Source organism: Agelaius tricolor, unplaced genomic scaffold (genome assembly GCF_023055355.1).
Source record: "Agelaius tricolor isolate 1412-34295 unplaced genomic scaffold, bAgeTri1.0.p SCAF_109, whole genome shotgun sequence".
Lineage (NCBI taxonomy): Eukaryota > Metazoa > Chordata > Aves > Passeriformes > Icteridae > Agelaius > Agelaius tricolor.
Window position 1 is genome coordinate 12,461 of NW_027269369.1, and position 12,753 is coordinate 25,213.

Consider the following 12,753-nt stretch of genomic DNA (forward strand, 5'->3'; position numbering starts at 1 on the left):
TGTCCCTGTCCCTGTCCCCTCCCTGTCCCTGTCCCCCTGTCCCTGTCCCCATCCCTGTCGCTGTCCCCGCGCTGTCCCCGCGCTGTCCCCAGGCTGGGGCAGGGCCGGAATTCCGCCCGGGCCCTTCCGGACTGGGGGGGGAGGGGGCAGGAAAGGGGGGGAGGGGCAGCGGCCGGGCCGAGGGACCGGAGACCCCAAAACACCCCCAGGACACCCCCGAACCCCCCAGGACACCCCAAACCCTCCCGGAGACCCCAACCCCCCCCCAGGACACCCCAAAACACCCCCAGGACACCCCAAAACCCTCCCGGAGACCCCAAAACACCCCCAGGACACCCCAAACCCTTCCGGAGACCCCAAAATCCCCCAGGACACCCCAAAATCCCCCCAGGACACCCCAAACCCTTCCGGAGACCCCAAAACCCTCCCGGATACCCCAAACCCCCCCCCTGGACACCCCAAATCCCCCCTGGACCCCCCCAGCTCGGCCCCCCCATGACGTGAGTGTGACCCTGGGGACATTGGGGACATTGGGGGGGGGGGGCGGAGGGGACCCCCAGGGACCCCCCCCCCGAGTGGGATTTGGGGATTTTTGGGATTTTTTGGGGATTTTTGGGATTTTTTGGGATTTTGGGGGGGTCCGGGGGGTTTGGGGGGGGGGGTCAGGGCCGGACCCGCCGCCCCCGGGGCCCCTCCCCCACCCCGGGATCTGCTGGATCCCCTCCCCCCCCCGCCCCTCCCCCCACTCGTGTCCCCCCCCCTCCCCTCCCCCCACCTCGTGTCCCCCGTGTCCGTCTGTCCGTCCCCCCCCCCTCCGGCTCTTGACTCGTTTCTCTCCTCTCTCTCCTCCCTGTCCGTCTGTCTGTCCGTCCGTGTTCCCCCCCCCCACGTGTCTGTCCATGTCCCCTCGTGTCCGTCTGTCCATCCGTGTCCCCTCCCCTGTGTCTGTCTGTCCGTCCGTGTTCCGTTCCCCGTGTCCGTCTGTCCGTGTCCCCCCTCCCGTGTCCATCCGTGTCCCCTCGTGTCCGTCTGTCTGTCCGTGTCCCCTCCCCTGTGTCTCTCTGTCCGTCTGTGTCCCCCTGTGTCCATCTGTCCATGTCCCCCCCACCCCGTGTCCATCTGTCCGTCCGTGTCCCCCTGTGTCTGTCTGTCTGTCCGTCCATGTCCCCCCGTGTCCATCCGTCCATCCATGCCCCCCTGTGTCCGTCTGTCTGTCCGTCCATGTCCCCCCGTGTCCATCCGTCCATCCATGCCCCCCTGTGTCCGTCTGTCTGGCTGCCACCCAACCCCTCCCCGTCCGTCTGTCCATCCCCGTCCGTCTGTCCGTCCCCGCCATTGTCCATCCCTGTCCGTCTGTCCGTCCTGCCACAGTGGCTCGTAGCCATCTGTCCCCTCTCCTCTGTCGCCCCTGGGGCCACCGTCCCCACGTCCGTCTGTCCCTCGGTGTCCCCCCGTCCGTCTGTCCCCCTGTCACTCATCCCCTCATCCCTCTGTCCCCGCTGTCCGTCTGTCGTCCCCCCCCATCACCCCCTGTCCGTCTGTCCCCCCCTTCTATCACCCCCTGTCCGTCTGTCCCCATCACCCGTTGTCCATCTGTCTGTCCCCTGTCCATCCCTCTGTCCCTCTGTCCATCCCTGTCTGTCCCCTGCCCCCGTGTCCATCTCTGTGTCCATCTGTCTGTCCCCGCGTCCATCTGTCTGTCCTCTGTGTGTCCTCTGTCCCTGTGTCCCCCTGTCTGTCCCCTGTCCATTGTCCCCTGTCCATCTGTCCATTCTCCATGTGTCCCCCTGTCCCCGTGTCCATCTGTGTCCATCTGTCTGTCCCCCTGTCTGTCCCCTGTCCATTGTCCCCTGTCCCCCTGTCCATCTGTCCATCCCCCGTGTGCCCCCTGTCCCCGTGTCCATCTCTCTGTCCCCTGTCCCCATGTCCATCTGTGTCCATCTGTCTGTCCCCCCTGTGTCCCCTGTCCCCGTGTCCATCTCTCTGTCCCTGTGTCCATCTGTGTCCATCTGTCTGTCCCCCCCGTGTCCGTCTGTCTGTCCCCCGTGTGTCCCCTGTCCCTGTGTCCATCTGTCTGTCCCCTGTCCCCGTGTCCATCTGTGTGTCCCCCCTGTGTCCATCTGTCTGTCCCCCGTGTGTCCCCTGTCCCCGTGTCTATCTCTGTCCCCGTGTCCATCTGTCTGTCCCCCCCGTGTCCATCTGTCCTCGTGTCCATCTGTCTGTCCCCCCGTGTGTCCCCGTGTCCCCTCCAGGTGCCACCCTCAGGTGCTTTGGCTGCTCCAACCTCCCCCCGCCCGCAGGTAAGAGCCGCCCCTCCCCCGCCCGCCGCACCCCCAGCACCTCTGGGGGCTCCATGGGGACCCCCGGGACCCCATAGGGACCCATAGGGGCCATAGGGACCCCCGGGACCCCATAGGGGCCATAGGGACCCCCAGGACCCCATAGGGGCCATAGGGACCCCCAGGATCCCATAGGGACCCATAGGGGCCATAGGGACCCCCGGGACCCCATAGGGGCCATAGGGACCCCCAGGACCCCATAGGGGCCATAGGGACCCCCAGGATCCCCATAGGGGCCATAGGGAAACCCAGGATCTCATAGGGGCTCTATAGGGACCCCTGGGACCCCATAGGGGCCATAGGGACCACCGGGACCCATAGGGACCCCCAGGATCCCATAGGGGCCACAGGGACCCCCAGCACCTGTGGGGGCTCCATGGGGACCCCCGGGACCCCATAGGGGCCATAGGGACCCCATAGGGACCCATAGGGGCTCTGTAGGGACCCCCGGGACCCCATAGAGGCCATAGGGGCCATAGGGACCCCCAGGATCCCATAGGGGCCATAGGGACCCCATAGGGACCCCCGGGACCCATAGGGGCCATAGGGACCCCCGTGATCCATAGGGACCCATAGGGGCTCTGTAGGGACCCCTGGGATCCCATAGGGACCCCCAGGATCCCATAGGGGCCACAGGGACCCCCAGCACCTGTGGGGACCCCATAGGGACCCCCAGGACCCCATAGGGACCCATAGGGGCCATAGGGACCCCTGGGACCCCATAGGGACCCATAGGGACCCCCGGGACCCCATAGGGGCCATAGGACCCCATAGGGACCCCCGGGACCCATAGGGGCCATAGGGACCCCCGTGATCCATAGGGACCCATAGGGGCTCTGTAGGGACCCCCGGGACCCCATAGGGAACCCCAGGATCCCATAGGGGCCATAGGGACCCCCGGGACCCCATAGGGACCCATAGGGACCCCCAGGATCCCATAGGGACCCTCAGGACCCCATAGGGGCTCTGTAGGGACCCCTGGGACCCCATAGGGACCCCCAGGATCCCATAGGGACCCCCCGGCTCCTATGGGGGTTCTTTAGGGACCCCAGGGTCCTATAGGGGCCCTTAGAGAATCCCTATAGAGGCCATACACACCCCAGGGCCCCATAGGGCCCATATAGATCCCTATAGGGGCAGCACAAACCCCACGGCCCTCTAGGGGTCCGCAGGGCCCTATAGGGGTCCACATAGACCCCCCATAGGAGCTGTACACACCGAGGGGCCTATAGGGGCCACAGAGATCCCTATAGGGGCCATAAGGACCCAGGGACCCCAGGCACCTATAGGGGCTTTATAGGGACCCCAGGCACCTATAGGGGCCCATATAAAATCCCTATAGGGGCCCATATAAAATCCCTGTAGGGGCCCTTACAGATCCCTATATGGGCCCATATAAAATCCCTATAGGGGCCCTTATAGATCCCTATAGGGGCCCATGCAGAATCCCTATAGGGGCCCTTATAGATCCCTATAGGGGCCCATATAAAATCCCTATAGGGGCCCTTATAGATCCCTATAGGGGCCCATATAAAATCCCTATAGGGGCCCTTACAGATCCCTATATGGGCCCATATAAAATCCCTATAGGGGCCCTTATAGATCCCTATAGGGGCCCATATAAAATCCCTATAGGGGCCCTTATAGATCTCTATAGGGGCCCATATAAAATCCCTATAGGGGCCCTTACAGATCCCTATAGGGGCCCATATAAAATCCCTATAGGGGCCCTTACAGATCCCTATAGGGGCCCATATAAAATCCCTATAGGGGCCCATATAAAATCCCTATAGGGGCCCTTACAGATCCCTATAGGGGCCCATATAAAATCCCTATAGGGGCCCTTACAGATCCCTATAGGGGCCCATATAAAATCCCTATAGGGGCCCTTATAGATCCCTATATGGGCTCATATAAAATCCCTATAGGGGCCCTTATAGATCAACAGGGGCCCATATAAAATCCCTATAGGGGCCCTTACAGATCCCTATATGGGCCCATATAAAATCCCTATAGGGGCCCTTATAGATCCCTATATGGGCTCATATAAAATCCCTATAGGGGCCCATGCAGAATCCCTGTAGGGGCCACAGGGACCACAGACACCTATAGGGGCCCATATAAAATCCCTATAGGGCCCATATAGATCCCTATAGGGCCTATATAGACCCCTATAGGGCCCATACAGACCCCTATAGGGCCCATACAGACCCCTGGGCTCTATAGGGGCCGTACAGAGCCCAGGGCCCTATAGCACCCATATAGATCCATATAGGGGCCCTGCAGAGCCCTGGGTGTCTATAGGGGTCCCCATGGCCCTACTGGGGTCCCCAGGCCCTATAGGGCCCCCATGGCTCTATCGGGTCCCCATGGCCCTATAGAGATCCCCCAGCCCGTATAGGGGCCCCTAGGCCCTGTGGGGTCCCCTGGCCCCCATATGGATCCCCATGGCTTTATAGGGATCCCCAGGCCCTATAGGGATCCCCAGGCCCTATATGGATCCCCTGGCCCTATAGGGCCCCCATGGCCCTATATGGATCCCCAGGCCCTATAGGGATCCCCTGGCCCCTATAGGGATCCCCGGGCCCTATATGGATCCCCTGGCCCTATAGGACCCCCATGGCCCTATATGGATCCCCCACTCCCTATAGGGCCCCTAGGCCCTATATGGATCCCCCGGCCCCTATAGGGCCCCCATGGCCCTATATGGATCCCCCGGCCCCTATAGGGATCCCCAGGCCCCTATAGGGATCCCCAGCCCTATATGGATCCCCTGGCCCTATATGGATCCCCTGGCCCCTATAGGGCCCCTAGGCCCTATATGGATCCCCTGGCCCTATAGGGATCCCCAGGCCCTATATGGATCCCCTGGCCCTATATGGATCCCCAGGCCCTATATGTATCCCCGGCCCCTATAGGGATCCCCATGGCCCTATATGGATCCCCTGGCCCTATATGGATCCCCATGGCCCTATATGGATCCCCGGGCCCTATATGGATCCCCTGGCCTCTATAGGGCCCCTAGGCCCTATATGGATCCCCTGGCCCTATAGGGATCCCCAGGCCCTATATGGATCCCCCGGCCCCTATAGGGATCCCCTGGCCCTATATGGATCCCCCGGCCCCTATAGGGCCCCCATAGGCGCCGCCCGCTCCTCCCCCGGCCGCAGTTTGGGGGCGGTTGCCATGGCAACGCCTCCATCCTGGCGCTATTTTGGGGAGGGGGCGGTGCCGGGGGGGTTGGGGGCGGGGCTAAGGGGGGGGGGGAGACCCAGCGGCCTCGCCCCTCCCCCCCGGGGAACCCCCCCCGTCCCCTCCCCCCTCCCGCATCCCCCGCCGCGTTTCCATGGCAACCGCCGCCCCCCGCCCGCCGCGTCGCCATGGCAACCGCCATCCTCGGGGGGGCGCTCTGCGCATGCGCAGCGGGACGGGGACACCTCCCCTCCAACCCCCACCCCCCTCCCCTCCTTGGGGGGGGGATCCGGGGGCGCCTCCCCCCATCGGGGACCCCCCAGTTGATGTGGGGGGGTCCCCAATTATAGGGGGCGTCCCCTCCCCCCTTCCCCCACCCAATCTGGGCGTGGTTTTTGTTTTTGGGAGGGGGGGACACACACGACCCCCCCCCCCCCATTCCATGTCACAGGGACCCAGGCGTCCTCCCCCCCCCCCCCCCCAGGACCCTCCCCCAAATCCCCTCCCCCTCCCCAAATCCAGGGGGGGGTCTCGGTGTCCGGGCACGCGCAGAGCGATGGGGGTGGGGGGGAGGGGGGGGAGGGGGGGGGTCTCTCCTCGGCTCCTCCCCCCCCCCTCACCCCCCCCGCCCCGCCCGGCCGGGCCCTGGTTCTGCTGCGGAGGCGCCGGGGGCTCCCCCAGCCCCTCCCCCACGCGGGACCCCTCCCCCTCCATCCCGGGGGTGTCCCCCCCCTCCCCCTCCCCCCCCCCCCCGTGTGTGTCTGTGTGCGTCCCCCGTCCCCCCCTCCCCATTTATTTGGGGGTGCCGCCCCCTCCCCAAAATGTGGTGCCTGCAGTGCACGGCCGAGCGGCGCCGGGGGCCGCTCCGGCAGCGGCTGCTGCACGGGTGAGTCGGGGACCCCCCCCGGGACCCCCCCGGGACCCCCCCGGGACCCCCGGAACCTCCCTGGGACCCCTCGGGATCCCCGAGATCCCCCCGGGACCCCCGGAACCTCCCTGGGACCCCTCGGGATCCCCGAGATCCCCGAGACCCCCAGGGATCCCCCGGGATTCCCCCGGCACCGCTCGAGACCCCCCCGGGACCCCCCCAACCCTTCCCTTCCCTCCCCCTCCCCCCCCAACCTGTCCGGGACCCCCCCCCCCCAGAATTTTGGGGATCCCCTCCCCCCCCACCACCGCTTTGCTCCGCCCCCCCCTTCCCCCGATTCCGGCGCTGGGTCCCTGCGGGGTTGGGGGGGCAGGGGATGCGTGTGTCCGTCTGTCTGTCTGTCTGTCCATGTGTCCGTTTGTCCGTGTGTCCGTGTGTCTGTCCCCCCCCGTATGTCCCCGTCCGTGTGTCCCCCACGTCCGTGTGTCCCCCCATGGCCGTGCGTGCGCGCACGTCCCTGTCACGTCCGCGTCGTCGTGCGTCCGTGTGTCCCCACGTCCGTGTGTCCCTGTGTCTGTGTGTCCGTGCGTCCGTGTATCCGTGTGTCCCAGTATCTGTGTGTCCGTGTGTCCCAATGTCCGTGTGTCCGTGTGTCCGTGTGTCCCCAGGTCCGTGTGTCCCCACATCCGTGTGTCCGTCTGTCCGTTTCTCCCCGTGTCTGTGTGTCCCCATGTCCATAGGGCCGATGTCCCCGTGTCCCTGCGTCCCCGTGTCCGTTTGTCCACGTGTCCCCATGTCTGTGTGTCCCTGTGTCCGTGTGTCCTCACGTCTGTGTGTCCCCGTCTGTGCGTCCCCATGTCCGTTTGTCCATATGTTCATGTGTCCCCATGTCCCCATGTCCGTGTGTCCCCATGTCCCCATGTCCGTCTGTCCCCATGTCCGTCTGTCCCTGTGTGTATCCCCATGTCCGTGTGTCCCTGTGTCCCCGTGTCCATGTGTCCGTGTGTCCGTTTGTCCATGTGTCCATGTGTCCCCATGTCCGTCTGTCCCCATGTCCCCATGTCTGTGTGTCCACGTGTCCCCATGTCCATGTGGCTGATGTCCCCATGTCCGTGTGTCCCCATGTCCGTCTGTCCCTCCGTGTGTCCCCATGTCTGTGTGTCCATGTGTCCCCGTGTCCATGTGTCACCATGTCCGTGTGTCCCAATGTCCATTTGTCCGTGTGTCCGTGTGTCCGTGTGTCCATGTGTCCGTGTGTCTGTGTGTCCGTGTGTCCGTGTGTCCATGTGTCTGTGTGTCCGTGTGTCCGTGTGTCCGTATCTGCTGGTTTCCCTGTGTCCCAATGTCCGTCTGTCCCACATCCGTGTCCCCGTGTCAGTGTCCGTGTGTCCCACACCTGTCTGTCCCCAGTTCCCTGGGTCCCCACATTGGCCGTGTCCGTCTGTCCCTGTGTCCCCAAGTTGTGTCCATGTGTCCCCACGTCCATGTGTCCCTGTGTCCCACGTCCACATCTGTCTGTCTGTCCTCTTGTCCCTGTGTCCCATGTCCACGTCTGTCTGTCTGTCCTCTTGTCCCTGTGTCCCGCATCCACGTCTGTCTGTCTGTCCTCTTGTCCCTGTGTCCCATGTCCACGTCTGTCTGTCTGTCCTCATGTCCCTGTGTCCCATGTCCCTGTGTCTGTCCCCATGTCTTTGTGTCCCCATGTCCCCGTGTCCCATGTCCACGTGTCTGTCTGTCTGTCCCCATGTCCCTGTGTCTGTCTGTCCCTGTGTCCCCATGCCCACGTCTGTCGGTCCCCATGTTTCTGTGTCCCTGTGTCTGTCTGTCTGTCCCTGTGTCCTCATGCCCATGTGTCTGTCTGTCCCCATATCCCTGTGTCTGTTTGTCCCCATGTACCCATATCCCTGTATCTGTCTGTCTGTCCCCACGTCCCTGTGTCTGTTTGTCTGTCCCCATGTCCCTGTGTCTGTTTGTCCCCATGTCCCCGTGTCCCTATGTCTGTCTGTCTGTCCCCATGTCCCCATGCCCACGTCTGTCGGTCCCCATGTCTCTGTGTCCCTGTGTCTGTCTGTCCCCGTGTCCCCATGTCTGTCTGTCTGTCTGTCCCCGTGTCTCTGTGTCCCTGTGTCTGTCTGTCCGTCCCCGTGTCCCCGTGTCCCCCTGCCCATGTGTGTCTCTGTCCCCATGTCCCTATGTCTGTCTGTCTGTCTGTCCCCGTGTCCCCACCCTGGTGCCTCCAGACTCTTTGGGGGCGTCTCAGGGGCACCTGTGGAGGTCCCAGGGAGGGTTTGGGGCGTCCCGGGGTGGGGGGAAATTGGGGTGGATTTTGGGGTGGTTTTGTGCGTTTTGGGGTGGTTTGGGGTGGTTTTGGTGGTTCCTGGGGTGGATTTTGGGGTGGTTTTGTGCGTTTTGGGGTGGTTTGGGGTGGTTTTGGTGGTTCCTGGGGTGGTTTGGGATGGTTTTGGTGGTTCCTGGTGGGGATTTTGGGGTGGTTTTGTGAGTTCTGGGGTGTCCTGGGGAGGATTTTGGGGTGGATTTTGGGGTGGTTTCGTGCGTTCTGGGGTGTCCCGGTGCTGTCCCCGGCGTGGGGCTGACGCGCTGTCCCCGCAGCGTGGACGGCGAAGCCCCGGGCAGCGAGGGGGGGGGGGCCGGTGCCCGAGAGCCCCGGGAGGCCCCCCCCGTACCGGGGCCTCCCCCAGCCGGCGCCCCAAGGCCCGGGGGGGGCCGGGGGGGGCCCCGGGGGCGGCTCCCCGGGCGTGGCCTGGCCCCGGCTGCCCCCCCAGCCCGCCAGCGTGGCCCTGCGCAAGCAGGAGGAGGAGGAGGAGAGCAAGAGGCCGAAGGCTCTGAGCGACAGCTACGAGCTCTCCACCGACCTGCAGGACAAGAAGGTACCTGGGGACACCTGGGGGTACCCCTGGGGACACTTGGGGACACCCCTGGGGACACATGGGGGTACCCTGGGACACCCCTGGGACACCTGGGAGTACCTGGGGACACCTGGGAGTACCTGGGGACACCCCTGGGACACCCGGGGACACCCCTGGGACACCTGAGGATAGCCCTATGGACACCCTGGGGACACCCTGAGGATACCTTGGGGACACCCCTGGAGACACCTGGGGACCTCTGGAGACACCTGGGGACACCCCTGGGACACCCCTGGGGACACCCTAGGGATACCCCTTGGGACACCGTGGACACATCCCTCGCCATGTCCCCATCCTCATCCATGTGCCCACATCCCCACATCCCCTGCCATGTCCTCATGTCCCTCGCCATGTCCCCATCCTCATCCACATCCCCATGTCCCCATGTCCCCACCCATATCCCCACCCATGTCTCCATGTCCCCAAATCCCCTGCCATGTCTCCACCTCCCCACCCATGTCCCCATCCTCATCCATGTCTGCACATCCCCTGCTACGTCCCCATGGCTGTTCCCACCCATGTCCCCATGTCCCCGACCATGTCCCTGACCATGTCCCTCTGTCTCCATGGGTGTCCCCACACATGTCCCCATACCCACATCATCATCCATGTTCCCACATCCCCACGTGCCCCACCATGTCCCCATGTCCCCATCCCTGTCCCCATGCATGTCCCCATCCTCATCCACGTCCCCATGTCCCTGTGTACCCCACCATGTCCCCGTGTCCCCATGGCTGTCCTCACCCATGTCCCCATGTCCCCATGGCTGTCCCCACCCACATCCCCATGTCTCCATTGCTGTCCCCACCCACGTCCCCATGTCCCCATGGCTGTCCTCACCCATGTCCCCATGTCTCCATTGCTGTCCCCATGTCCCCACATCCTCACCCATGTCCCCATGTCCCATTGGTGTCCCCATGTCCCCACATCCCCATGCATGCCTCCATGTTTCCATCCTCATCCATGTCCATGCATCCTCACATCCCCCGCCACGTCCCCATGTCCCCGTGTCCCCCACCATGTCCCCATGTCCCCACATCCTCACCCATGTCCCCGTGTCCCCATGGCTGTCCCCATCCATGTCCCCATGTCCCCATGGCTGTCCCCACCCACGTCCCCATGTCTCCATTGCTGTCTCCATTGCTGTCCCCGTGTCCCCACATCCTCACCCACATCCCTGTGTCCCCATGGCTGTCCCCACCCATATCCCCATGTCTCCATGGCTGTCCCCATGTCCCCACATCCCCATGCGTGCCTCCATGTCTCCATCCTCATCCATGTCCATGCATCCTCACATCCCCTGCCACGTCCCCATGTCCCCGTGTCCCCCACCATGTCCCCATGTCCCCACATCCCCGTGTCCCCCACCATGTCCCCATGTCCCCACCACGTCCCCGTGTCCCCACCACGTCCCCGTGTCCCCTCAGGTGGAGATGCTGGAGCGCAAGTACGGCGGCTATTTCCGCTCGCGGCGGGCGGCGCGCACCATCCAGGCCGCGTTCCGGCGCTACCGCATGGCGCAGAAGTTCGAGCGGCTGCGCAGCGAGGGCGGCCGGGCGCGGCGCCTGGCGCTGCCGGGGCTGCGCCTCCAGTTCTCCTTCGAGGAGTACGACCGCGGCCCCCCGGCCCCCGCCCCGGGGCCGCCCCCGCCGCCCCCGCCCTACTTCCAGGGCAAGCCGGCCTCGCTGGACGAGGGCGTCCTGGGGGGGCCGCGCCGCGCCCCCCGTTACGGGGGGTCCTGCCGGGCCGGCCTGGACGGGGGCGGGGGTCCCGGAGAGGGGGTCCAGGTTGGGGGGGGCTCCGGGGTGGGGGGCGCGGGAAGCCCCCCCCGGCAGCTCTCGGCTTCGGCCGATTTCGGGCCAGGAGGCGCCGACCTGGAGGAGGCGTTTGCGCAGCAGGTGGGGGTCTGGGGGGGTTATGGGGGTGATGGGGGTCATGGGGGTTATGGGGTCGGGGGGGGGTTTATGGGGTCCTGGGGGTCATGGGGGTCCTGGGGGTTATGGGGTCGGGGGGGTCATGGGGGTCCTGGGGGTTATGGGGTATGGGGGGGTTAATGGGGGTCCTGGGGGTTATGGGGTATGGGGGGGTTATGGGGGTCCTGGGGGGTCCTGCGGATTATGGGGGTTATGGGGACTGTGGGGTCAGGGGGGGTCCTCGGGATTATGGGGGTTATGGGGGTGATGGGGGCTATGGGGTGATGGGATCAGGGGTTAAGGGGGTTATGGGGTCAGGGGGGTTAAGGGGGTTATGGGATCAGGGGTTAAGGGGGTTATGGGGTCAGGGGGTCATGGCGGTCATGGGGGTTTATATGGTCAGGGGGGTTATGGAGGTCCTGAGGGTTAAGGGATCAGGAAGGTCATGGGGTCCTGGGGGTTATGGGGTCAGGGGGTTCCTGGGGGTCATGGGTGTCAGAGGGGTCATGGGAATGAGGGTTAAATGGTCATAGGGCGTTATGGGGTCATGGGGGTCACAGGGTCAGGAGGGTCATGGGGGTCCTGGGAGGTCACAGGGGTCAGGGGGTCACAAGAGCATGGACATTACGGCGGCCATTGGGGGTCACAGGTGACAAAGAGAACCATGGGGGTCACAGGGGTCATGGGGGGGGGGGGTTCACAGGGCTTTGGGGGTCTTGGGGAGATCATAGGGGGGGTCACAGGGGCCATTATGGGGGGTCCGGAGCCCCTGGGGGGCTCACGGGGGGGGTCCTGTCCCCACAGGTGAAGTCCTTGGCCGCGTCCATCGATGAGGCGCTGGGGGGGGGTCGCGGGGTCCCCCCCGGCGCCCCGGACCCCCCCGCGGGGGACAGCGCCGCCACCTCGGCCAGTGACGTCACGCTGTACCTGGACGAGGGGCTCCCCGGCTCCCCCCGCTCCCCGGAGAGACCCCCCAGCCCCGAGCCCCCCCCGGACACCGCGGGGCCGCCGCCCCCGCCCGCGCCGCCGCCCCCGCCGCCGCCCCCCGCCAACCCCCCCGGCCCCGCCGAGCGCTGGGGGGGCCCCGAGGAGCCCCCCCGGAGGGGCCCCCCGTGCCTGGAGTGCCGGGGGCGGGGGGCCGGGGGCGGCCACCCCCCGCTGCTGACGGTGGAGCCCCCCAGCGACAGCTCGGCCGACCTGAGCGACCGCTCGGACCGCGGCTCCATCAACCGCGGCGGCCCCTACGAGCCCGAGGGCACCGGGGGCGGGGGCACCTTACCCCGCTCCGGGCCCCCCCCCCCACCGCTGCTTCCACCCCGAGGGGCCCCCCCCCGCCGCCCCCCGGCCCCCCGCCCCCGCCCGCCGCCGAGGAGGGCTCCGAGGGCGACAACGAGAGCCTGGGCAGCAGCTCCAACTCCAACGAGACCCTCAACTGCTCCTCGGGCTCCTCGTCCCGCGACAGCCTGCGCCGGCCCCCCCCCGCCGCCCCCCCCGCCGCCCACCGCCCCCCCCGC

The 12,753-nt window shown here is 65.7% G+C and overlaps 1 protein-coding gene and 1 long non-coding RNA gene across 2 annotated transcripts in view; one reads left to right on the plus strand and one right to left on the minus strand.

The window, feature by feature from the left end:
• Positions 1-12,753, plus strand: part of LOC139586224 (IQ motif and SEC7 domain-containing protein 2-like) — a 39,921-nt gene that overhangs the window by 11,414 nt on the left and 15,754 nt on the right. Inside the window, 5 exon segments of the mRNA XM_071419454.1 lie at positions 9,010-9,049; positions 9,051-9,287; positions 10,754-11,224; positions 12,044-12,587; positions 12,590-12,735. Coding sequence (XP_071275555.1) covers positions 9,010-9,049; positions 9,051-9,287; positions 10,754-11,224; positions 12,044-12,587; positions 12,590-12,735 — 1,438 coding nt within the window.
• LOC139586231 (uncharacterized) lies at positions 902-1,750 on the minus strand. The gene is made up of 3 exons (XR_011677542.1): positions 1,528-1,750; positions 1,109-1,488; positions 902-1,018 (listed from the first exon to the last, which is right to left on the minus strand). It is a non-coding gene; the product is annotated as an uncharacterized lncRNA (long non-coding RNA).